Below are 27103 nucleotides of genomic sequence, written 5' to 3' on the forward strand. Positions count from 1 at the left end.
TATTTATATATTTATTTATATAGAATATTTAATACAAAAATGCAGCCAAAATGTGCTTGGAGAAGAAAAAAAACATAAGCTCTTATGTTATTAATTATATAATTAATAAAACAAGCACCAGTTGTAAAAATAATAATGAAAAAAAGTGATTTAGTTTTAAAAACAAAGGGTACGACACTACTCCTATTATAAATACTTTAAAAGTCATATGTCTCTAAACAGGTAAAACTAGTATACTACAAAACAATAATATTGTACTATACCACACAAAATATGCTGTTAAAGTATGTAAAATATTCAATAAAATGTAGTTCAAGTATTTCAATTATAACAATGTAGTAGTGCATTCTCATAATATTATAGCCCAAATGATATCACTAGAATATTACTATTAGATATTTAGTAGGGATACTGGTTTAACCTGCACCAGCTTGGAGAAAAGTAAAAATAAAGAGATTAAAATATATACATGTCAACATAAAGATGAATAAATAAAAACAATACACAGGGGGAAAAAATATGTAAGAGAATAAACTAATATTTTGTAATTTGTAAATAAATATATAATATCTATTCATTATTGTAGCTATTTATGTATATATTTCCATATGTTATTTACTTATTTATTCTTTATTTATTTTGTTTTACATTTCAATATTTTCTGTTTGTATTTCAACACTTCCTATTTATTTATTTATTTATGTTGTTTTGTTTCTGTTTATTTCAACGTTATGTACTAACTTACTAGCATGTTTTCTTTCATTTATGTTCACATGTTAACATTTTCATTTACCTTTTAATTTTGTATGTACTTCTGTTTTTATTTCCAATTACATATGACTCAATATTGCTGTTTCCGATACATATATACAATCATTGACTGTACATATAATGTACAATTAAACAGAAATTACCATGGCCTTTAAAATAATAATAAATAAATATTTTGAGTATTTTACTGTTAATAGTTATTTTGATGTTCATTATATTGCATTGGTTTATTCTGTATATATAAAATAGAGACCATCTTAAACTCAGAAGTGTTCAAGAAAATAATGAGGAAGCAGGTTATGTGGAAAAAGATGTTGTTGCATAACAGAAATGACCCTTGTTGAGGATTTGAGATTTCCTTTGAAGTGAACGGAACATGTGCAGAGTCCGTTATGTTGCCTCATGTTCTCTTCCTCCAGCCGTTACTGGAGCTCAGACAGCAGTCATTGTCAGCTTTACACGTTGATATGGAGCATCCACCGGCGGCGGACAGGCGGAGAGCCCCTCTGCAGATCAGAGTGAACCAGTAGAGCTGCAGGGGCCACAGCAGGGCGGCCCCCAGGTTGCACTGCCACGGGGCCACCAGGGGCACCACGTACACGGGGATGGACGCATACCTGAGACACAAAGAGTGAATCATGCTCATTACTATTCAGTGGTAAAAACATGACCCACGGTGGCAGTTAAGCTTCACAAGGGGTCATGGGGCCCCGAGGGAAGTTTTTTGAAAGGAAGTCTGTTTTCACATTCATGGAATTTGCTTTGATTCAAACTCAATGATTCAAATGCTTAGTTTTTGGCTAAAAAACATCTTCCTTCCAACAGTGGAACATACAACACTGAAGACGTAAAAACTAAATAAAACAGTGCAATAAATCAGTGCAAGATACATTATTGTGCAACTAAAATGGTGTATATTGGTGCACATAAACACGATAAGAGAAATTAAAAGAAAATGGAAAAATAACAGCAAGTAGAAAATAAAAAACAGTTATAAAAACGTTTATAAAACTAAAAGAAGCATTAATGTACCAACAAAAAATGTGAGGAAACTATGGCAAAAATATTAGATAGGATTGGAAAACACTGATTTAGCTAAAAAAACAACCACCTGCAAACTGCCACTGGATGGCGCTGTGTCTTTAAACAGTTTGTCTCCTGACAGGAAGTTAGCAAAAAAGTATTTGTTTTTATAAGGAAAGCATATTTTTGCGTCATATTATATTTTCAGAAGTCTTTATGGACATCTTGCATGTAACTAGATTGAAAACTAATAATGTTCTAAAAACACCCTCAACACATAGGTGATTTGTCTTTCTATACTAAGTCAAAATTAAGCTAAAATAATATTTTAAATCATCCCCTACATCCCCTGCTACAAAAAATTAAATGTATCCATTTTTGTTATATTATATATATATATAAATGTTTTTCCCGTTATTAAATAGGAGAAAATGCAGGGTTTTTTTTTAGTATTAAAAACATATAATTAGAGCAATCTGTTGAATTGCCATTTAGTGATTGATGCTAAAATAAAAATAAAATTAGAACACAACTTTCACTGCAAAGAACATACATCCAGTGTGATCAATTATATATTTAATTAAAACATTATATCTGTATGATTTTTCACAATTTCTGAAAAATACAGAAAATATATTTAATGTAGCCTATATGTGGCCTTTAAAAAAAAAAAATGTTATTATATAATTTGTAATTCTATGCTTAATATATTTAATGTATATGTGCTCTTTTATATATATTTCTTGTTCTATACAATTTATTTTGTTAATATAATTTTAAAAAATAAAATGTTTACACAATATAAATTAAACAAAGAACATGGCACATGGTTTCCCTCAAAACGCAGTTATTTTTTTGTAATTTGAAAATGTAGGCTATTTTGCAAATAATAACCAATAATAAAAAGTAACTCAAGCTGAAGTTAAATAAATTAAGTGTAGTGAAATAAAACAATAGTTACCTCTGAAATGTATTACAGTAGTGAACAATGAAGTACTAGAAGTAATTAGTTACTTTACCTGCTGTAGGCGTAGTACAGGTAAGGGAAGAGTAGGACCCGGCAGCAGAAGAAGGCGAGCAGCATCAGGACTCCGTTCACTTTGTGCAGCACAGTGTGCTGCTGCTGGTACTGACCACAGGGGAGGAAGTACGGAGGCTCAGACAGGACAATATTGCAAAAGTATTTTTTAAGGTCTTGATTTTCTAATATTAAATGTAATATATAATAAGCCAATGTATCTTGAAATCATTCATTTATTACCAAATTATCTTGACATTTAAAACATATAATTATATTTTAACAGATATATATCTTTATTTATGTATAGGGTTGGTATACCTGGATGAGTACTTTCCCAAGACAGACGAACGGGGTGCTGAGCTCAGCCAGAAACAAAACACCCTGGAAGAAATCTCCTTTCCCCTGACGCCACATCTGACCCACACACACACACACACACACACACACACACACACACACACACACACACACACACACACACACACACACACACACACACACACACACACACCCACACACACACACACACACACACACACACACACACACACACACACACACACACTTTGAGTGATATTACTCTACTAAGTCTGTATTATGTTCTTATGTTTGTGTAAGTCTTTAACCTCTTTTCCTGTCGTACACTGTTTTCTTGGTTTTGTTCTCCTTTTTTGCTTTTCTTTATGTTATATCTCTCACAGGCTCCGCCCTCTACTGGACTCTATAGAGTTGCAAAGTCCCTCCCCTTCCGGTGGACCTCTTGCTGAAGTCCAATAGTCCATTTAGTGATTGTATGAACTATGAAAATATCTTAAAATCAATACAAATGTATTTATTATAAACGTTAGTCCTTAACATCTGTCACTGTGTATATCACCATTCAAACATCTTTTAAAAGTTGAACAAACCCCACACAGCTCAGTAAAGACTGTGAGATGTTGACTTTATTTGATCATTTCAGTAAAAACTAACGTTCATATTTCTCTTTTTGATTATAATACTGATGAACGTTCAGAAAAAAGCACTTTGGCAACTTACCACATACGTTTTAAAATGCTTAATAAGCACCGTAACTTTCATGATATAATTTCTCCGTCATAATCGGTTGTTTCCGTGAACGGCCGAATGTTGAGTATGCAAATGTTGCGACTGCAATGCATTGTGGGGCAGCATTTTCTCCTCTCCTTTCGGTTAGGGAGGTCCAGTGGTTCCTAAGCTAAAGGAGGTTATAAAGGAAGTTTGAAACCTCCTTTCCTTTCATTTGGAGAATTGGAACGGCACTTATCTGGCTGCCAGTGACGTACTTCCGGGTCATTTCACTCCGTTAGGAAGGTTCCTAAGCTAAATGGACTATTGGAATGCAACCCTGGTCTTTTTAATGTTTAATGTCAACCATTTGTGCAGATAGCATGAAGTAGAAAAGATCGGCGATCGCCGATGCTAGCGTTAGCATTTCTCCCCCGGGCTTAAATTGTGTATTATAGAATGATCACACCGGTGACAGTACTCTTCAAAGGGTTCACGAAATATGACTACTACTCTTACTGTTTAACATTTTGGGTTATTTAATGTATTTATATTAAGGCTAATAAAAATGACTAGGCTGTAATGCTAACTAACGTACTAGCTAGGTAGCTAACTTGATCCAGCCACTCCTGGTCCTTTCATCAGACGGGAAGCGAAAGAACGAGCAAGACCCATTGCTGGTATGATAACAACCTGGTACTAAGCACCAGTGGCGGCGGGTCATTAGGGGCACAGCCCCACCTAGTGTCAGAAGAAAGTATTACAAATAATGATTACAAAAAAATACTAAAAAATAAATAAAAAAACATATAAAATATATTTTAAGGTCATGTTTAATAATCTGATTCGTCTGTACATTTCTGTTTTAGTCTGTGTTCTTCTAATTAGTGTCTAGAGTGCCGTTTTGAGCTGTTTAGAGCCATGTGGGACAAAACCCGATCCTGCCCCTCCCTCTCACAGTCTAAGTGAACGGTGATTGTAAAAACTACACTGCGCATGCTCAGAGTATTTTTCTATTTAATGTGTGTGGCAAAAAAATAATGACCGTAGGGGCATAGTGCTCCCATCCCCACCATACGTCATCTCACATAATTCAGAATTGATTGGATGTAAGTACTCACGTGTGCAGTGCTGCGAAACGTCACGTGTAGTTTGAAGAGGAGACGAGAGAGCAGCATATAGCTAACATCACCAGCGATTAAAAGAAGTAAAAAACTGAAAGAAAATGAATGAAGTTGACCATTTACTGGAGCACACATTTGAGACACTTAGTCTCGGAGAGAAACCGGAGGTAAAGCGCCTCGGTGCCCACCATCCACCGGATTTCCAAATGGTCCAGACTGCGGGCAAAGTTAAACGTGGGTTTAACGCTGAGTGGTTTGCTAAAAAGAAATGGCTAACGGCGAGCATCCAGAAGAATTCCCTCTTTTGCTTTCCTTGCCTGCGTTTTGGTGAAGATCAAGGTACTTGGTCGAGGACAGGTTACAAGGACTTAAAGCATCTTTCGGAGAGGACAATGAAGCATGAGAGCAGCAACAGTCATTTGGAAAATGTCGTAAAATTGGGATTACTTGGAAGGGTGAATGTTGCAGCTCAGATTGACAGCGCCTACAGACGCGGCATTGATTCTCATAATAGGAAGGTGGAAGAAAACAGGTACGTGCTTCGTCGGATCATCACCTGTATTAAACTGTGTGGGAAATGTGAGACAGCACTGCGGGGCCACAACGAGTCGGCGGACTCTGAATCCAGGGATATTCAGGTCAATTTTCGAGACAATGTGTGAGGGCGATTCCAGGCTTCAACGGCACTACGAAGCTCAGCTTGTTTTCAAAGGGACATCAAGCACCATACAGAATGAACTCTTGGACTGCATGTATGATGTGTACAGGGAGGAAATAGCCAAGCAAGTGGACAACACATCATTTGTTGCCGTTCAGGCCGACGAGACAACCGATGTCTCCTGTAAATCGCAAATGGTGATTGTGCTGCGATACATTATGCCTGACCTCACAGTTACAGAGCGTTTTTTGGAGTTTGTGGAAGTAAAGGACAAAACTGGTGTAGGTCTCTCTAACAGCATCAAGGCTGTTCTGGAACCCCTGAAGCTGAAAGAAAAGCTAATCGCTCAGACCTATGACGGGGCGGCCGTCATGAGCGGTAACGTGCGCGGGGTACAGACGGTGATGAAGGAGACGTACCCAAACGCTCAGTTTGTTCACTGCTACGCCCACCAACTGAACCTGACCCTGCAGCAACTGTGTTCAGCAAGGATGAGCATCCTGAAGGTGTTTTTTGCAGATCTAACTGCTTTTTTCACTTTTTTCTCCGGTGCTCCAAAACGTGTTCCAGCTCTTGCAGAGGCAACACAGAGACGCATCCCACGGCCACCGGCTGTGAGATGGAACTTTAAAAGCAGAACTGTGAACGCGGTTTGGGAGACCCGAGATGCACTACTTCAGTGTATGAAGCATATACGCGCACAACCAGGATGGGATGCGGTCACCATAAGTGAGGCATACGGCCTGTCCAGGGTCGGCTCTAGAACAAATCAAATGGGGGGGCAATCATTTACCAAGGGGGGGCACACACTGCCGTCAACAACCAAAACACAAACACCAACGCAACTTCAATTAAAAAAAACATGCTGTAAAGTCTATTGTCTTTCACACACATTGAGGGGTGTATGTGCTATTTCCTAGCGCACCTATGACTTGTGCATACATGCACGGTTGTGGCACAACCACCAAAACAGAAACATATGGACATAGGCCACCATATAAAAAGTGTGCAAATGTATTTTGTATCCTATCCATGTGAACATGTTTTAGGTGGGGGTGGACCTAACGTCCTCTAGGAGGGTCTGGGGGCATGCTCCCCCGGGAAGATTATTTTTAAAATATTGAAGTTAAATGCATCAATCTGGTGCACTTTGAGAGCAAAATGAAGAGATCTATGGATAGCCTACATCTCTCAGCATTCATATGAAACAGAACTGTACACAGATTTACTTTTTCTTTATGGATATTTTACTAATCACTCCCCTTTTAAACTGTATTCGTGTGTTACTGTCCTATAGTATTTCATACCCGTTTTTCATTTATTCTCTTATTTTTTTAATAACTAGGCTATAGGCTAATGATCATATTACATTACATTACATTGCATTTAGCTGACGCTTTTGTCCAAAGCGACTTACAATAAGTACATTCGACCAGGAAGACACAACCTTGAAGAAAACAGAATCATATAAGTATATCAGGTTTCATAGAGCCAAACATTTCAAGTGCTACTCAACTGGCTTTAGGTAATCCAGTCCTTTATTGGTATAAAAGTGCTTCGTTAATCGTTCTAACGCTCGAAGTGGAGTCGAAAGAGATGAGTTTTCAGTTTGCGCCGGAAGATGTGCAAGCTATCTGCCGTCCTGATGTCAATGGGGAGCTCATTCCACCATCTTGGAGCCAGGATAGCAAACCCACGTGTTTTCGCCGATGGGAACTTGGGTCCCCCTCGCAGCGAGGGCGCAACGAGTCGTTTGGCTGATGCAGAGCGTAGTGCACGCGCTGGGGTGTACGGTTTAACCATGTCCTGGATGTAGGAAGGGCCAGATCCATTCGCAGCATGGTACGCAAGTACCAGTGTCTTGAAGTGGATTCTAGCAGTTACCGGAAGCCAGTGAAGGGAGCGGAGGAGCGGAGTGGTGTGGGAGAATTTAGGAAGGTTGAAAACCAGACGAGCCGCTGCATTCTGGATGAGCTGCAGAGGTCGGATGCCACATGCAGGTAGACCAGCCAGGAGGGAGTTGCAGTAGTCTAGGCGTGAGATGACGAGAGCCTGGACCAGAACCTGAGTCGCTTTCTGAGTCAGCTGGGGACGTATCTTCCTGATGTTGTAAAGCGTGTATCTGCAGCAGCGGGTTGTAGCAGCGATGTTTGCAGTGAAGGACAGGTTGTTATCTAGGGTCACACCCAGATTCCTTGCAGTCTGAGTCGGGGAAACAACTGAGGTGCCGATGTTGATTGTCAGGTCAAGAGTTGGACAATCTTTTCCCGGGAGGAAGAGCAGCTCAGTCTTGTCAAGGTTGAGTTTGAGGTGGTGAGCAGACATCCACTGAGAGATGTCAGCTAGACAAGCAGAGATGCGTGCGACGACCTGGGTCTCTGAGCGGGGAAAGGACAGAATTAATTGGGTGTCGTCAGCGTAGCAGTGGTAAGAAAAACCATGCGGGCTAATGACTGATCCGAGCGAGTTTGTGTACAAGGAGAAGAGGAGGGGACCAAGAACAGAGCCCTGAGGGACCCCCGTAGTTAATTGACAAGGGTCGGACTCAGACCCTCTCCAAGTCACCCTGTAGGTACGGTCTTTCAGGTATGAGGTGAGGAGGGAAAGTGCAGAGCCAGAAACTCCAAGTTTTTGGAGAGTGCGAAGGAGGATCTGATGATTCACCGTGTCGAATGCAGCAGACAGGTCCAACAGGATGATGACAGAGGAGAGGGATGCAGTTTTGGCAGTGTGCAGTTCCTCCGTGACAGCAATGAGAGCAGTTTCTGTGGAGTGACCTGCCTTGAAACCAGACTGGTGCGGATCCAGAAGGTTGTTCTGATTGAGATAACAGGAGAGTTGTTTAAAGACAGCGCGTTCAAGTGATTTAGACAGGAACGGGAGGAGAGAGACAGGCCTGTAGTTTATAACATCAGACGGGTTGAGAGTGGGTTTCTTTAGGAGAGGGTTTACTCTTGCCTCCTTGAGACTGTTTGGAAAGTGACCAGAAGTTAGAGAAGTGTTGATGAAATGGGTGAGAAACGGTAGAATATCAGGAGCGATAGTCTGAAGGAGGTTTGAAGGGATAGGGTCCAGAGGACAGGTGGTAGGGCGGGCAGAGGTAATGAGGGTAAGAACCTCACTTGGAGAGAGAGGGGAAAAGGAGGTTAGTGTGTTGGTGGAAGGAAGGTCTGGTGACCCAGCGGTGAGTAAAGGTGAGTCAGAAAAAGAAGAGCGAATATCATTAACCTTTTTTTCAAAGTGGGTAACAAAGTCGCTTGACAGAAGTGAGGAGGGGGGAGGAGCTTTTGGAGGGTCCAAGAGGGTGGAGAAGATGGAAAATAGTTTTTTTAGGATTGGAATAGGAAGATTGGATCTTATCTTGAAAGAAAGTGCTTTTTGCCTGAGAGATCGAAGCAGAGAAAGAGGAGAGGAGAGCTTGATAGGTTAGGAGGTCGTCACGGTGTTTGGATTTCCACCATTTCCGCTCTGCTGCCCTAAGGACGGTTCTATTAGCACGCAGTGCATCATTTAGCCAGGGAGCCGGAGGGGACTGACGAGCCTGCCGAGATGTCAGAGGACAGAGCGAGTCCAGAGTGGATGAGAGAGTAGAGAGGAGAGTTTCTGCAGCAGAGTTTGGAGGCAGTAGTTGGAACGAATCAGAGGAAGGGAGGGCTGAGAGCACCGACGAGGCAAAGGTAGAGGGAGAGAGGGAGCGAAGGTTACGGCGGACAAGTGTAGGATGGGAAGAGATTAGTTTGTTATGTTTGGAAAGGGATAGAGAGAATGAAATGAAGAAGTGATCGGATGTGTGGAGCGGGTTTACAGAGAGGTTAGAAGTAGCGCAGTTCCTTGAGAATATGAGATCAAGGACATTGCCAGCTTTATGAGTCGGTGGGGACGGAGAGAGTGAGAAAGCAAAGGCGGTTAACAGAGATGTTAGTTCGTCTATCTTCCCCATCTGGAGGTTGAAGTCTCCGAGAAGTACAGCGGGAGGGCCAGTTTCAGGGATGTGTGAGAGGAGATGATCTAATTCCTCCAAGAAGTCCCCCAAGGCGCCTGGTGGACGGTAGAGAACAACAATGGTTAACTGTATAGGATGGGTTACTGTGACGGCATGGAACTCAAAGGTGGAAGGAGTAAAGTTAGGTAGCTTGAAGAGGGAAAAGCTCCATTTGGGAGAGAGCAGGAGACCAGTGCCACCTCCTCTGCCAGTGGGTCTGGGTGTATGGGAGAAGGAATATGCAGTGGAGAGAGCTGCTGGGGTGGATGTGTTGGATGGAGTAATCCAGGTCTCAGTGAGAGCAAGGAAATCCAGAGACTGCAGGGAGGTGTAGCCAGAGATGAAGTCAGCCTTAGGAACAGCTGACTGGCAGTTCCACAGGCCACCTGAAACTAGATGATGGATCTCAGTGGAGCACGTGGGATAGACGAGAGCAGGCCGGTTATATCGATTAGGAGATACACGGGGCCAGTGATAATTGCGAGAAGATATACATGTGTTCCTCGCAAATACTTGTTTACATAAATGGTGACCAAACCGTTTGAGACCCACTGAGATAACTTACACTAAAGTGAACTATCTAAACACTGAGAGAGTCCTTACCTCACTGAGCTGAGGTTATACGATCCTCTCAGTCTGACAGGAGAGGACTCTCCTCCACCTTGGTGTAGAAACAGCTCTTTATATCCGTTAGCATAGCTAGCTAACCAGATGCTAACAACAACATTCCACGTTACCGCTCGCGCACTCACAAAATGCGATCGTGCCACACACACAGAGCCGAGCTTGAATGAAACACAGAGACCCAGAAGTAGGCTACTTGTACTGTACTGTATATCATATTATTTTCGATGGCTTTACTGTATAATCAGTGTAACAGATGAACAGATTGCCACCGGCTTTCATCTAAAACACACAGCCACGTAATGATAACAAAACAAAAGTCGGGGGTCATTGGTCAAGCAACACACCAATCAGAGAGCAGCAGTGAGCACACCTCAGGCTGTGTTTTATATTTGTATTCTTTATTTCTGATGTATTTCACACAAAAAACCTTTAGTGGAAACGTTTTCACTTCTATGATTAAAAAAAAATAAACGGCAAAGTGGCAAGGCTTGCCCACCCTGCGTTGGGGGGGCACAGGGACTCATTTGGGGGGGCATGGCCCTCGAATGACCCCCCATGACGCCGACCCTGGGCCTGTCAAAGAAACTGCGGGACCGAGCATTTATGCAGCTCCTGGAGTTTTTTTCGTTGCTTATGCCAGAAGTGGATGTTCTATACAACACTCTGCAAAAACGAAGCATCGATGCACCTGGGATCAACAGCGCGCTCTGCCGTTTCAAGGAAAATGTTCAGAAAATGAGGCAGAAAACTGATGCATTGGCCGCCACTGCTCATGATGGAACAGACGAGCCAGGCCGACGAGTCAGCAGCACAGCGCCGGTGATGAAGGAGGCTTGGTGACACAGTCATCTCACAGGTGGAACAGAGGTTCTCACAGAGTGACCATTTGATCGCTGCAAAGCTTGTTGACAGCTCATTCTTCCCACAGCATGTCCTGTCATTTCCTACACCTGAGCTTGACTGCGCCGTGACACTGTGGCCTGCGTTGGGAAACAAGGAGAAGTTGAAGTCTGAGCTGACCACGCTCTACCGCCACAGTGAGCTTCACACTGGAAACACTGCCCTGTCTCTGTTGAAATCCATTCACGAGAACAACTTGGAGGAAACGTTTGCTGAGACTGTTATTTTGGTCAAAATAATAGTGACAACTCCGATGACGACATCCGAGTCAGAGAGGAACTTTTCCACCCTCAAAAGGATAAAGACTTTCACTCGCAACACCATGGGACAGCCGCGACTTAACGCATTGGCCATGCTTTCAATTGAAAGCCAGTTGATCCAGCAACTACAGGACTTCATCCCCAAAGTGATAGACACATTCTGTCAGAGGAAGGACCGCCGTGCCGCTTTTCTTTTCAAGTGAGCCTTCAGCTTTGGTAAGTTCATTTATGTCATATATTTTGTTGATCTTCTGTGTTTTGCCTCTGCTGGATCGATTGATATTGGGACCTCGATGATGAGTGTCTATGTTTTCCTTATATTTACAGTCTATGGTGTTTTAATGCTAAAGCATTACGGTTGTTGTTATTGTTAAGAATTACTTTGTGATGGTGACCTTTACTCCATGTATGAAGGTGCATTACTATGACATCCCCACGCTGTGTACGTAAATGTATGCGCTCACAGTGTTGCTCCTGTGGTCTTCAGTATGTAATTTGACACTCCCCCTCTCTCTCTCCCCCCCCCCTCTCTCTGTCCCCCCTCTCTCTCTCCTCCCTCTCTCTGTCCCCCCCCCCTCTCTCTCTCTCTCTCTCTCTCTCCCCCGACCTCTTTCTGCCCCCCCAGTTTTGTACACCTAGAAACGCCACTGCTAAGCACACAGGCATCTTGTTAAAGTTATCTTATCTTAGCCATCTCTTAGTGGAGGAAAACAATTGTGACATCACTTACGCGACTCTGGGATTTGTAGTCTTTCTAGTTGCGTATTTTTCATAGTCTTATATTTCAACAGTTTTACAACAAACTGTGACTTTTTTGACATGGAAATAATTTTTTACGATTGACAAACATCATATGTGTAATTCATGGCACAATTCAAACGGGATCGAAAGATAAGTTTTCTCTCGCCATTGACTTCAATACACTATTTTTACGAAATAAGGTCCCATGGACCGGAAGTAGATGGGCGTGACTTCACCACTCTATAGGTGGGGCGGAGGACCCGGACCTCGAGGTGGTGGAGATGGAGGAGCACGATGACGGAGTGCCCTTCGCGTTCGCCATGCCAGCGGACCGGGCGGCCCCGTTCGTCGGGGAGAGGGACGACACCTCGTTGTCCGATGCTTCCGGCGGCCTCCAGGACGATCCGCAGCACAGGTCTGCGCGGCAGGACTTCCCGGCGGTGATGACTATGGCGGCGGAGCGCGTAGTAGGCTTACCGCTCCCCCCACCGCTGCCCCCGAGGCCGGTGGTGTGCCCCCCTCCCCGGATGAGAGCCTGGCGGCCCATCTGTTTCCGCAGGCAGCCAGGTGGGCAGAGGAGAGAAAGCCTCTGCCCCCGCTGCCACGTGACCTTGAAATCCTGGAATATCTGGATAAGATGTTCAGGCTCTGAGCGCAGATGGCAGCAGTGGCCAGTAATCTCGGCATGTAGGGGGTCTCGCTGATCACCCCTCAGCAGGACATCCCCGCCTCCGGACGGCAGCGATTACTCGGACCGCTGCGTGGGCCAGATGAATAATCTGGCCCACGGTATGGCTACCGCAGCCGGACGTGTGATGTCCCTGGCCACCGTGGCGTCGCGTCACATGTGGCTAGGTTTGACCGCACTGTCAAAATAGGACCGGGATGATCTCACCGCTGCGTCTCATTCTCCCTCTCCTGGGGAGAGTGAGGCCAGAACATCTGTCAGTCATCCTAGTAGCGCCGGATCGCGCCGGGGCGCCGTGGTACTCAGAGATGAAACAGATAAAGGTGGGCCAGCCCTGGGCGATTCCCCAGTTCTGGAGGGCGATGTCTCAAGAGGCAGGTGCAATCAGGGCGTTACCCTTTCCAGGCTTGGCTCCTGAGAGGGACAGGCTGAGACAGGGGGGATTGTCTCATTCAGTCTATCCAGGCAGCTAGAGCGGGATCCACCACAGCCTGTTACAGGCCGAAGTGGCTGGGATTCCAGCGATGGTGTGAGGAGCGGAAAATAGAGCCCCTATCTTGTGAGTTGGGCTCTATTTTATCCTACTTACAGTTACTGGTGGACAGAGGGCTTGCTCATTCCACAGTGAAAGTGTATGCAGCAGCCATCTCGTCCTGCCATGAGGGATTAGGCGGCAGGTCAGCCTTTAGTCAGCCACTAATGTAGCGGTTTTTACAGGGGGTCAGGAGGCTGCGCCCAGTAGTGCACGCCTCCGCCCCTTAGTGGGACCTGCCGTTGGTGCTCAAGGCTTTGGTCACAGAACCATTTGAGCCTCTGGAGCTCTCCTCCCTGAAAGCACTGTCGTGGAAGACAGCATTGCTACTTGCCTTAACGTCAGCCAAGAGAGTGTCCGAGTTAACCGCTCTATCGGTGCACCCAAGTTGCTTGTTGATGCGGGGTGACCAGAGCGGGGCGACACTCAGACCGAACCCCTCCTTTGTGCCCAAGAGCCTAAGGAGTGCGTTCAGGACGAGGGCTATTCAGTTGGGGGGCTTTAGTCTTCTACCCCATAATGGGGCCAGGGAGGCTAAATGTATTGCTAAACGTATTCAGATTACTTTTAGAATACTTTTGGAATACTTTATTTTTCCATAACAGATGGGTATGTTTTGGTGAACAGGAGACACTTGTTTTACTGTTTTAATGGCTTATCAAGAACTCAAACACAACATCTTGGTGTCATTCTGGACAGCTCCCTCTTATCTGTACCCCACATAAAAAACATCACCCGGACTACATTCTTTGTACTGTCTTAAAACCTTTCCTTGGAATATGTTATGAATTGTAAGGTGTGCTTTGAAAGGCGCCCCTAAATAGAATTAATTATCATTATTATTTATTATCTGAAACAATGTAATAACTTTTAAAACTTTTTCCAGTCACTTGCCCCATGGATTCAGCAGCAGCAGGCCATTCACTTTGATTTGATCCCGTTATGAAATGTCATCCATCCATCTATCTTCTCCCGCTTATCCGTGGTCGGGTCGCGGGGGTAGCAGTTCCAGCAGAGAGCCCCAAACTTTATTTTCCCTGGCGACATCAACCAGCTCTGACTGGGGGATCCCAAGGCGCTCCCAGGCCAGCGAAGAGATATAATCCCTCCACCTGGTCCTAGGTCTACTCCTTGGTCTCTTCCCAGCTGGACGTGCCTGGAACACCTCCCTAGGGAGGCGCCCAGGTGGCATCCTAACTAGGTACCGGAACCACCTCAACTGGCTCCTTTCGACGCGAAGGAGGAGCGGCTCAACTCCGAGTCCCTCCCTGATGACCGAACTTCTCACCTTATCCCTAAGGGAGACACCAGCCACCCTGCGGAGAAAACCCATCTCGGCCGCTTGTATCCGCAATCTCGTTCTTTCGGTCATCACCCATCCTTCATGACCATAGGTGAGGGTAGGAACGAAAATGGCCCAGTAGACAGAGAGCTTTGCCTTCTGGCTCAGCTCCCTTTTCGTCACAACGGTGCGGTAAAGCGACTGCAGTACCGCTCCCGCTGCTCGGATTCTCCGGCCCATCTCACGCTCCATTGTTCCCTCACTCGAGAACAAGACCCCGAGATACTTGAACTCCTTCACTTGGGGTAAGGACTCATTCCCTACTTGGAGTGGACAGTCCATCGGTTTCCTGCTGAGAACCATGGCCTCAGATTTGGAGGTGCTGATCCTCATCCCAGCCGCTTCACACTCGGTTGCGAACCGATCCAGTGAGTGCTGAAGGTCGCAGACCGATGAAGCCATTAGAACCACATCATCTGCAAAAAGCAGTGGTGCAATCCTTAGTCCACCGAACTGCAGACCCCCTCCCCCATGACTACGCCTCGAAATCCGATCCATGTATATTACAAACAGGATTGGTGACAAAGCCCAGCCCTGTCGGAGGCCAACCCTCACCGGAAATGGGTCCGACTTACTGCCGAGGACCCGGACACAGCTCTCGCTTTGGGAGTACAGAGATTGGATGGCCCTGAGTAGAGACCCCCTCACCCCATACTCCCGCAGCACCTCCCACAGTAACTCCCTGGGAACTCGGTCATACGCCTTCTCCAAGTCTACAAAACACATGTAGACCGGATAAGCGTACTCCCAGGCCCCCTCCAGGATCCTTGCGAGAGTAAAAAGCTGATCCGTCGTTCCACGACCAGGACGGAATCCGCATTGTTCCTCCTCAATCTGAGGTTCGACAATCGGCCTGACCCTCCTTTCGAGTACCTTAGAGTAAACTTTCCCGGGGAGGCTGAGTAGTGTGATGCCTCTGTAATTGGCACACACCCTCTGATCCCCCTTTTTAAAAAGGGGAACCACCACCCCGGTCTGCCACTCCTTCGGTACTGTTTCCGACTTCCACGCAACGTTGATGAGACGTGTCAACCATGACAGTCCCTCAACACCCAGAGCCTTCAGCATTTCCGGGCAGATCTCATCCACCCCCGGGGCTTTGCCACTGTGGAGTTGTTTGACGACCTCAGTGACCTCCCCCCGGGAGATTGGTGTTGATCCCCCGTCATACTCCAGCTCTGCCTCTAACATAGAGGGCGGAGTTGTCGGGTTCAGGAGTTCCTCAAAGTGTTCCTTCCAACGCCCTAACACTCCATCAGTTGAGGTCAACAACGTCCCATCCTTACTGTACACAGCTTGGATGGTTCCCTGCTTCCCCCTCCTGAGGTGTCGGACAGTTTTCCAGAACAACTTTGGTGCCGCCCGAAAGTCCTTCTCCATGTCTTCTCCGAACTTCTCCCACACCCGCTGCTTTGCCTCGGCCACGGATGAGGCTGCTGCCCTTCGGGCCTGTCGGTACCTTGCAACTGCCTCGGGAGTCCCCCGGGATAACAAATCCCTGAAGGCATCCTTCTTCAGTCGGACGGCTTCCCTGACCACCGGTGTCCACCAGGAGGTTCGAGGGTTACCGCCCCTTGAGGCACCTAGGACCTTGAGACCACAGCTCCCTGCCGCGGCTTCGGCAATAGAGGCTTTGAACACCGACCACTCTGGTTCAATGTTCCCAACCTCCACAGGAATGCCCGAAAAGCTCCGCCGGAGGTGTGAGTTGAAGACCTCCTGAACTTGGGACTCCTCCAGACGTTCCCAGTTCACCCGAACTACACGTTTGGGCTTACCAGGTCTATCCAGAGGCTTCCCCCGCCACTCGACCCAACTCACCACCAGATGGTGATCAGTTGACAACTCCGCCCCTCTCTTTACCCGAGTGTCCAAAACATACGGCCTCAGGTCCGATGATACGATAACGAAATCGATCATGGACCTTCTGCCTAGGGTGCTCTGGTACCACGTACACTTATGAGCATCCTTATGTTCGAACATGGTGTTTGTTATGGCCAATCCATGACTAGCACAGAAGTCCAGTAACAAACCACCACTCCGGTTCAGATCAGGGGGGCCGTTCCTCCCAATCACGCCCCTCCAAGTGTCTCCATCATTGCCCACATGTGCGTTGAAGTCTCCCAGCAAGATTAAAGAGTCCCCTTCAGGAGCCCCATACAGGACTATTTCCAGGGTCTCCAAGAAGGCCATATACTCTGAACTGCTGTTGGGTGCATAAGCACACACAACAGTCAGAGTTTTCCCCCCCATAACCCGCAGGCGTAGGGAGGCGACCCTCTCGTCCACTGGGGTAAACTCCAACAACGAAGCACCTAACCGGGGACTTGTGAGTATCCCCACACCCGCCCGGCGCCTCACACCTTGAGCAATTCCGGAGAAGAATAGAGTCCAACCCCTATCCAGAAGTAAGGTTCCAGAGCCGACGCTGTGCGTAGAGGTGAGCCCAACCAGATCCAACTGGTAACGCTCCACCTCCCGCACAAGCTCCGGCTCCTTCCCCCCCAGAGAGGTGAGGTTCCACGTCCCCAAAGCCAGCTTCTGTCGCCCGGGTCTGGTCCGTCGAGACCCTCCGCTTTCACTGCCACCCTTCTGGCAGCGCACCCGACCCCATCGCTGTTTCCCGTAGGTGGTGGGCCCGCGGGACGGAGGAGCGGAGGTGTTGCCCACGTTGCCTTTTCGGGCTGGGCCCGGCCGGGCTCCGTGGCAAGCCCGGCCACCAGACGATCGCCGACGAGTCCTCCTTCTGGGCCTGGCTCCAGAAGGGGACCCCGGGCTTCCTCCGGGCCGGGTATCCTCACTTCTTGTGTCGTCTTTCATGAGGTCTTTTGAAATGTCATCATTTCGACAATAAATAAATGCTACATAAACGTTATCTTGCACATTTTATCTCCGTTTCTAACTTTCAATATATTTTAAAAGAGATCTCTCTCTCTCATTTGCATGCGGGGGCGGGGCCTCACAGACACTCTGCATCTCTCTCTTGCAGACATGCTGCAGCGCTGTGCAGTGTGCACACAGTTCTGCCGGTAATGAATATTACATTTTGTGAGGAATCTTTTCCACCAATCATTCCGATAAGTATTCCAAAATGTATTCACTTCAGGTTTATGAAAGTAACTGTAATCAGATTACTCGTTTTTCAAATGTAACGCCAGCTGAATACAGTTAGCCTACTTGATTTTTGTATTCTGATTACGTAACGCCGTTACATGTATTCCATTACAACCCAACCCTGCTTCTCGGCTACTGTCCCGCAGCCCCTGCCTCTCTGTTGGACTCTGTTGCAGCGGGGCTACTGCTGTGGTGCAGAGCGCACAAAGCAGACTCTTCACAACGAAGGATCACTTCTTCTTCAAGGCAGGGAAGGTTTCGCAGTACGCAGTCTACTGTCCCGCAGCTGCTGCCTCTGTGTTAAAGTAACGTGTTATAGCAGAAAGTTTAATACAGCGTATTTCTGGTATATTCATTTTAATGATGTCACCTGATATATAGGATGTGTGTTAAACTTGAATATTCCTAAAATGATGTCCCATTTTAAGTAGAAGTAGATTAGCGCAAATGGTCTTTTCTTCCACTTTGGTGTTATAATCAAAAGGTGTTTTTTTGGCTATTTGTAAGTAGGTAAGGTACAGTACAGCCTGTGATTTCTGCCTTGAGTAAAATGATTACCCGTTGATAAGTATTTTTCAGAAAGTCATTTTGGGCTTTCAAGGGCGGAACTCAGTAGGTTATCTGTAAGAGTTTTTTTGTATGATCTGGAAACTTAAATTAATAAAAGGAGGAAATATTATGTCAATTCTTGGACCTTCTCAATATAAACTATACTTTGATTGCAGTTTCCAGATGTTAGAAGCGGCCATGAGATGATGTGTGTTATTGAGTCACACAGTTAGAGAGACAATGGTCCTTCTGAGTTATCAATAGATGTATTCATTCTAAGTGGGCTGACTTCGGGGTGGAAGGAAGTTCAGAGAAGGCCTTAGGGTATAAGAACAGTTAACCTTTGTTAGTTAACTAATCCTATGGATGTCATGAGACGAGGACGTTTAAACATATACAAGTGTAGCTTTCAGAAAGATAAACATGTGACATTTGTGTGATAGGCTGCATGATAAAAATGTGTGTGTGTGTGATCCCAGCTATACATTGGTCATCTGTTAACATCTCCTTGTAAGAAAATGGGGCGGAGTCAACAACTGCTGACTCATTGCCTAGGGTCCCGCCCAGAAGTGAAACCGGCCAATGGAGAACTACCAGCTCACGGTCTAGGGCTCGCCCAGAAGTGAAATCGCCAATAACAAATAGCTAGGGAGGAGCAACCACCACAACTCCTCCCACAGAATTTGTATTTAAGCCATCCCAATGTTCATACTCTGCGCTGTCTTCTGACTGACTGTCGTGGTACGTATATCACACGGTAGTAGAATTTAGCCCGGAGTACTCTGTATTTTGTACTATTGCAGAGTGTTCTGTATTGTGTATTGTTGCTTTTACAATTAAAACAGATTATTGTTTAACCTTTATTCTGGTGCTTTGAGTTCCTTCTTTTATAATTTGATCAGCTCATCAGTCATCAAGGGACGCGCGGAGCAGAGGTGAACCTTCCACCACAGCCATTGGGTGGTGCTCCAACACTGTTGGACTCCAGTACTGCACCTTACGTTGTAAAAAAATAAATGGGTGGGGGGCGAACGCAGTAACCACTCCGCCAACGCCACAGTCACCCCCGTCGTGCGGGCCGGATGAGAATGTCTGGCGGGCCGGATGTGGCCCGCGGGCCGCCAGTTGGTGGTCACTGCTTTAGACGCACTGAACATCTGTTTGTGTGCTTTGGGGGCGGTGGCCGGCAAAGCTCTGTCCAAGAAGCGCCTGGCAGGATGGCTCTGCGAGTGCATTGCACATGTCTACGGACAGACGGGGAGAGCCTTCCCCACGGCGTGAGTGTGGAGGACATATACACGGCGGCGTCTTGGTCAACGCCAGGCCCCTTCATAAACTTTTATCTCTTGGACATGTCTGGCTCCTTTTCATCGTCTGTGCTTGCTGGGGCAACACAGGACTGGTGAGGGGGGCTGTGGGTCAGTGGGCATCTGACCCCCTCCCCGGACGTAATGCTCTTACATTGCGCACTGGGCCCATACGGGGCTGGAGGACTGTTTCCCCCTGCTTTAGGGCAGGAGGGGAGAGCCCTCCACAATATAGTCCATACGTACTCTTCACGCGTGTCTGAGTGTGGGGGACATGGGGCACTTGCACTCTCTCCGTGCTCCTTAGGGACTCGGGAGAGGTGGTGCACAGTGAGCCCGTACGGGGCTGGGGACTCTCTCTGTCTGCCTATGGGCAGCGGACGGGGGGAGCCCTCAGCACTGTTTTCCGAGCACACTTTTCGCGAGGTAAGCGTGTCAGAGTGTGCTCTGTCAGCCGCTGCCCAGACTTCTCCACGGTTACAACCGAGGTAGAGGAGAGTGAGGTGCAGCGGCTTGTATCCGGCTGCTAACCAGAAAGCCGGTCAGGGGCAGTGGAGTGGAACGATGTTATTGGACGACAGTGCGTGTATACATCGGAGCCTGTGAGAGATATAACGAGGGATTGCGTATGGTAACCCTTGTTATCTTAGCACAGACGGAGCCCTCTGCTCGGGGCCCTGTCGGTCCTATGCCGCTCGATGAAGAGAGGTGTAGGATGACAGTCAGGAGGCGAGGCCTCCTTTTATACGATGAGATGCGCGCGCATTCAGGTAGGCCCGCCCCGGGGCTGGCTACGTCTATAGAAGTCTCAGTGGATGAATGCTTGCATGATATGATCAAGGGGTAGTACCCATAGAGTCCAGTAGAGGGCTACACCTGTGCTTATATAACAAGGGTTACCATACGTAACCCCTCATTACTATTTAGCCATGATGAATCCAATTTGTTGTGCTATCCACAAATATAAAATAAATATTTAAGAAAATTGCTATAGTGTTTTCTGATGGAGCTACAGGAAATAAACGTGTTTTTTGGACACAGCAGAGGTTATTGAATGAACTGGACTTTGGGACTGTTATACAGAATAACAGAACATACAATGTCCAAATTAACCAATCAGCATCAAGTGTTCAACCTGGCCGTGCAATAATAACAAATAATAGTAACCTGTGAAGCGGGGAAGCAGCAGGTGACCATGAAGATGTGATGCAGCACCATCAACTTCTCTCTGCGCAGGTAGCCCCCCACAGACGCCCACCGAATCCCCCCCTCCCCCTCCTCCTCCTCGTGACCTTTGACCTGCAGCCTGTGACGGTAGCACAGGAACATGGCGTAGATGTCGTAGGCAAAGTACGGCGTAGCAAACAGGATGTAGTTGTCCGTCAGCCAATGGCTAAGAAGCAAACAGGAAATGATGAGGAAAGGTCAGAAACAGAAAGTAGATTATCAATCAACATTTGATGCACTTTGATTGTAGGAATATTCCCCTTCACTATGATCTTCTGCGGATATAAATTCATATTCACCTTTTTACTCAAATAACATTTTGTTTTATCACTATATTGTGATAAGAAAATACATGTGTAAAATGTGTGGGTTCTTTTCATAGCAAATCCTCCAATAAATTAAGTGAGAAATAAATGTTTTTGTGTTCTACAAAATCAAAAAGGACAAAAAATGATTAAATAATTGACAAAGGCTTAAAACCCCCAAAAGAACAAATCAAATGTAAATAGGAAAAACTTGATGCTGTGTGTCTATTAAACAATATTTAGCTTCCATAGAATGTGTTTTTTTTCAAATTAACACATTAACCCTCTTGTATCACTCTGGACATCTTTGTTGTAAATGGCCAATTAGGGTAGTACATTTGAATGATATCGGTGGGTTAACTGAAGGTTTACTTTGTTTAATTATTGTGCTCATTTTCAGGTTCATGTTTGTATTTAGTCCACAGAAAAAATCCACAGTTTTAAAAAATGTCTGATCGGATTGGCAAAAACTTCAGAATTTGTATTGACCGCCATTCAAATGACAGCTTTGTTTTCCCCCAAAAGTGGGCGCAGCCGTACTTTTTGCCCGGAAGTGACGCATGTGTTACTCTCATCTATAGGTTCATATCAGTATGTAGTGTCTCTACTGTGACTCTTTTCACCCTCTGTCTGAAACCAGAGCCCAGTCTGCTCTGATTGGTTAGCTGGCCGGCTCTGTTGTGAATGGTCAACTGCTTAGAGATGTCCCGCCCCTTAGCCTATCATGTTCTATGTGTTTGAGCGCTAACCAATAGAAGCGCAAGTGTTACATGGTGATGTCATTATGTAAAACAAAGGAGTCCAATGAAGGCGTTTCAGGCAGGGGGGGAGGGGGGTGGGAGTGTGGGACAGAAACTCCCATGGGGTTTTAGCCTCTGCAGACCATTTACATGCACAAAAACCAATATCACATACTACAGGAGAGGGAAACCCTAAAAAGCATATAGGGCCCTTTGAAAACAAGATAACTAACAAATAGCTGCAGGTCAGTTTCTTTGAAGGAAATGTTCTTAAAGATAAAAGTGTAAACAAAGCCGAGAGCATTGTTTGTTAAGGTTGTGTTTGTATGTCACAATGTTATTTGTTCTCTGTGCGTCTGCGCTGTGATTTGTTAACCAAATGTTCACTTTGACAGGGAAATGAAGGAGCAGCAGAGGAAACCTCGGATGAACTCTCCGTCCTCACAGCGTTTCCCATCATCCTCAGCGTGCAGGATTACTGAGCTCTGACAGCTTCTTACTGACTGAAATAGCTCACGTTGTTAATTAGATTACACACATACTGAGGTTTGGTTTGTACACACCAGTAGTGTGAAATGTGTTTATTTTAATACTGGCAACCATGTTCCTATTTTTACATTACCGACAATTGCTAATATAATGCTGGCAATATTCAATTAAATTTCTTATGTTCATCAATCCTCAAAACCCCTTGTGTTATCTTGAAAATTATCCCATGTTATATATCAAGTTGAATGAGTTAATTAGTTAGTTAGTTAGAGAAATGTGTCATTTAAATAAAGTTAATAATGCATTTAATATGTGTTTATGGCCATCGTAAATTAAATATTTTAAAATGTATAGAGCATTGGGAGGGGGGTAATTCCTGGATAAGAAATCATCGGAATAAACAAAGTTTAAAGATAGGATTTTACAAATCAAAACAATAATATAAAAATTCTCAGATTCTTTTAGATTAAACTCACACATTTATGAATGGAAAACTTGGTCAATAAAAAAAGTGACATTTTTTATAAAGGAACCGCATATATGTTTCTCATTAATTAATGGCATTAGATCCCCTTTTAACATGTGTAATCGTTGTCAGCCAGGAGCTCTAATATATAAACTTTTGACCCAGTTTAAGACACATTTTTACTATACTATACTATTTACTCTTTAGATCTTGGTGGCTTTTTACTCTATATTTTTAACAATATGAAGGATTTTAATCATCAAAGACACAAGTTGAGCTAACTTAGTTAGTGTTAGCAGAAAAGAGAGAAACTCTGATCTGTAAACTATATTCGCTGTTTTTAACTCTTTAAATGAGAGGGGAGGGGAGACCCGGTAAAAAGGTCCGTAACCATGAACAGTGAAGGAATCCTTATCCTTAACAATGATGGTGAATCATGTCCCACAAGATGAAGTCCTTACCTGTCCTCCATGACGTCCCTGCAGGAGGAGGTGATGATAAATCCAGCTGCTGAAGCCATGATGGCCTGGATCGACGACACCAGACTGAAAACACGGAAAAAAAGATCAGTTATATATTATATTTTCTCCATGACATGAAAATAAATAATTTGCATTGAAATATATAAAAACATTTTTAAAGGGGTCCTATTCTGCTTTTTGGGGGGTTTTCCCTCTCCTGGAGTGTTAGGTTTCTGTGCATGTAAATGGTCTACAAAGGCTAAAATCCCTGTGTTCCCTCCAGAGGAAGTTTCTCCAATACTGCCTGAAATGCCTCCATTTGACTCCTTTGTTTACTTCCGTAACATAGTGACATCACTATGGACACATGTGTTTATATTGGCTATAGCTCCATCACATTGTACGTGAAGGGACGGGACATCTCTAAGCAGTTGACCAATCACAACAGAGCCGGCCAGCTAACCAATCAGAGCAGACTGGGCTCTGGTTTCAGACAGATGGTGAAAAGAGGAGCTGCAGCACAGGCAGTATGAGAACAATAAAGAGCTTTTTGAACATTAAAGCATGGAGACATGTCCCAGTAGAGACATTACATACAAATATGAAACTGAAAATAAGCATACTTTATATTGGTTAATTTATATATATATATATATATATATATAGAGAGAGAAGAGAGAGAGAGAGAGAGAGAGAGAGAGAGAGAGAGAGAGAGAGAGAGAGAGAGAGAGAGAGAGAGAGAGAGAGAGAGAGAGAGAGAGAGAGAGAGAGGTGAGTTTGGGAAGAACAAGATGTATCATGCATGTGAGGTTTAAAAATGGCTGATTAAAGAATAACATAATGAAGGAAAAGTCTGCAAATGAAATGGACTCTAGGATTTGATGTAAGCCAGTGTGTGTGTGTGTGTGTGTGTGTGTGTGTGTGTGTGTGTGTGTGTGTGTGTGTGTGTGTGTGTGTGTGTGTGTGTGTGTGTGTGTGTTCATGAGTTAGTGTATATCTGCAGTTATGTGTTTGTGTGTTACTCTGTATTGGTCCACCTGCAACATGTGTGTAGCTTTGTACTTTCTTGTGTTCCAGCAGGTTTGTGCATGTGTGTGTGTGTGTTCTCACCGTGCAGACACAATGTCAGCCTCCCCCCGGCTCCATCCCATCATGTGCTTCAGAGTATGTTTGGACAGCAGGAAGACTCCGGGGAAGAAGACGCAGCCGGCGGCCATGAGGACCAACATGTCCCCGTGTGTGTGTGTGTGTGTGTGTGTGTGTGTGTGTGTGTGTGTGTGTGTGTGTGTGTGTGTGTATGTGCTGCCAGTGTGAAATGAGGACAGGTTTCCAGGAGCTCTGAGAGGAGGATCAGCTGGGAGGAGCTGCCTGTCAGAGGAGGAGGGGGGGGGTGAGACACTACAGGTGTATACAAACGAACAGATATCACCATAAAACTTCGTCAGGTGATGACTAACATTAAAGGCCCCCTATTATACTCTTTTTCATCAATATATTATAGTTCTAAGTTATATAGAACATGTCTCTGAAGTGTTTGGCTCCAAATACCAAACAGATCATTGCAGAATCCCATAATCCCCTCTGTTTCAGCCCTGTTTAAAAAGTGCTGATTCTCTGGCTGCTTCTCACTTCTCTTAAATGCAATCCTTGCGTCCCTCACTTGCGTCTTTTCCTTGCGTCTTACGGCCCGTCCACAAGGCGGCGTGCGTTGAAGCTTCAACACTTCTACTTTGAATGGAGTGACGTCACACTTTGCCGAACTGCATTGTGGTCGCGTCGCTTCACTTTGCTCGTTTCAAAAGTTGAGCAATGTTCAACTTTTGAAGCTTCAACGGAAGCGTCAGCCAATCAAATCATATGCCAGTACAAGCTCTAGCCAATCAAACCGCGTGCTTGTGTGACCGGGGCGGGAGATTCATGCGATTGGTTGTTGGTCGAGTTTCAGACACGCCCACCGGCAAGCTTCAACGCACGCCGACACACGCCGACACGCGATTATCGCTCCTCGATCCTCCGGTGTATTGGGCAGGGGGACGGATCGGGTAGTGACTGTCACTACCCGATCCGTCCCCCTGCCCGATTGGTACTGCGCATGTGCGAGATGGTCCGCCATATTGGACAACTCCGGACGGCAACCCAAGATGGACACTTGACACAGTGGCTTTTAGCAAAGCTCAAAAATAAAACGAGAGAGATGAGTTATTGTTATTACAACGTGACTTCACTATTATTTAACAACTCTTTTTATTGGGTTCTTTTATTTGGGGTTAAGTACATTGTCAGAATAAGTGAGAAGTTAATGTAACTTCTGTTAGACAGCCATATGCCATACATGTTTGCATACATTCACAGTCAATATTTATTCAGTATGATAGCTGTCTAACAGAAGTTAAATACATTTCTCACTTATTCTGACAATGTACTTAACCCCAAATAAAAGAACCCAATAAAAAGAGTTGTTAAATAATAGTGAAGTCACGTTGTAATAACAATAACTCATCTCTCTCTCGTTTTATTTTTGAGTTTTGCTAAAAGCCACTGTGTCAAGTGTCCATCTTGGGTTGCCGTCCGGAGTTGTCCAATATGGCGGACCATCTCGCACATGCGCAGTACCGATCGAGCAGGGGGACGGATCGGGTAGTGACAGTGGGCCCTTCTCACTTCTCTTATTTTTCATTTCCTCGCTCCTCGGTCTCTGTCTCACCGGAAGTTGATTTGTCTGCGCCATCTTGAGTAGCGTCCCAATGGCCTTATTTTTGCAGGAGGACCGAGGAGCGATAATGGAGGAGCTATAATCGAGGAACCACCAGACCATCCTCCGATGAAATCCTCAGACACTCGCGCCGCCCCCTTACTGTGTATCGCTCACTGATTGGACGAGGCAGTGCATGCACTGATCTGATGCTTCTTGACATGAGAGCAGTTTCCCAGCGGAGTGAAGAAAATACATGAAACTCACGAGAGTCACTCCTCAGTTTATACCGTGTTTTGTTTCAATTAATGTATCATTTAGTTACAAATATGTGATATATCTGAACAACAAAGTGGTCAAACATCATTTTATTCATTTTTTGGAAACATTTTCATGATCGCTTTTTTCGTTTTACATTTTCATTTATTGTCATTTCCATTCAGTCAGTCATTAAGTGCTATTAAAATGTTAATTTACTACATATCCAAACGAACAAACAAAGTGTGCAATCCAATGAATGTTAATCTAACTGGGTTTTGATAGATAACATATCTCTTTTTCTTCTCTCAATTATTTTATTTCTATTGTGCACTCTAATCAATATTAATCAAACTATTGTTCGTTTATACATTTTAAGAATGGCGTTTATCTTTTTTGAGAATGAGTTCTTATTTTATTTTATTTATTGGGGTCTACAACAGATGATACAAATGTTTGTGTCAGTAAATGTGTACTAACAGAGGCGGGGGTGTGTGTGGAAATAACGGGGACAGAGCTGCTGTCAGACGATCAGCTGTGCAGCGTCATCACAAACGGACGTCGCTTCACGTGACGCTCCGGAGGAAAGGACGTCCCATTGCTCTTAAAACTCATTTCCCTGCTACTCGTGGTTTCCTTGCGTCCCTCAATGCTTCCCTGGTGGGAGGACTAGTCACAGGGAAACGACGCAAGTGAGGGACGCAAGGAATCCATTTAACCGAAGTGAGAAGGGCCCATAGACAACACCGACACCGGCACAATAAGGGCAATAGGACCATAGACATGGGGTCCTTCTCACT

The 27103-nt window shown here is 45.1% G+C and overlaps 1 protein-coding gene across 1 annotated transcript; it reads right to left on the reverse strand.

The window, feature by feature from the left end:
• Positions 1-70: 70 nt before the first annotated feature.
• Positions 71-24582, reverse strand: LOC117539823 (ceramide synthase-like). The gene is made up of 6 exons (XM_034206162.1): positions 24464-24582; positions 23354-23437; positions 20833-21058; positions 3134-3229; positions 2814-2923; positions 71-1388 (listed from the first exon to the last, which is right to left on the reverse strand). The coding sequence occupies exons 1-6, from the start codon at positions 24580-24582 to the stop codon at positions 1172-1174; spliced, it is 852 nt and encodes a 283-aa protein (XP_034062053.1). The 3' UTR covers positions 71-1171.
• Between the last annotated feature and the right edge of the window lie 2521 nt (positions 24583-27103).

Source organism: Gymnodraco acuticeps, unplaced genomic scaffold (genome assembly GCF_902827175.1).
Source record: "Gymnodraco acuticeps unplaced genomic scaffold, fGymAcu1.1, whole genome shotgun sequence".
Lineage (NCBI taxonomy): Eukaryota > Metazoa > Chordata > Actinopteri > Perciformes > Bathydraconidae > Gymnodraco > Gymnodraco acuticeps.

Excerpts from the sequence above, each read along its gene's own strand:
- LOC117539823 (XM_034206162.1), bottom strand. The coding sequence starts at position 24,582 with ATGTTGGTCCTCATGGCCGCCGGCTGCGTCTTCTTCCCCGGAGTCTTC. Across the intron at positions 23,438-24,463 it reads GCTGACATTGTGTCTGCACG|TCTGGTGTCGTCGATCCAGG; the intron begins GTGAGAACACAC and ends CCGTGTTTTCAG. Across the intron at positions 2,924-3,133 it reads TTGGGAAAGTACTCATCCAG|TACCAGCAGCAGCACACTGT; the intron begins GTATACCAACCC and ends CCCTGTGGTCAG.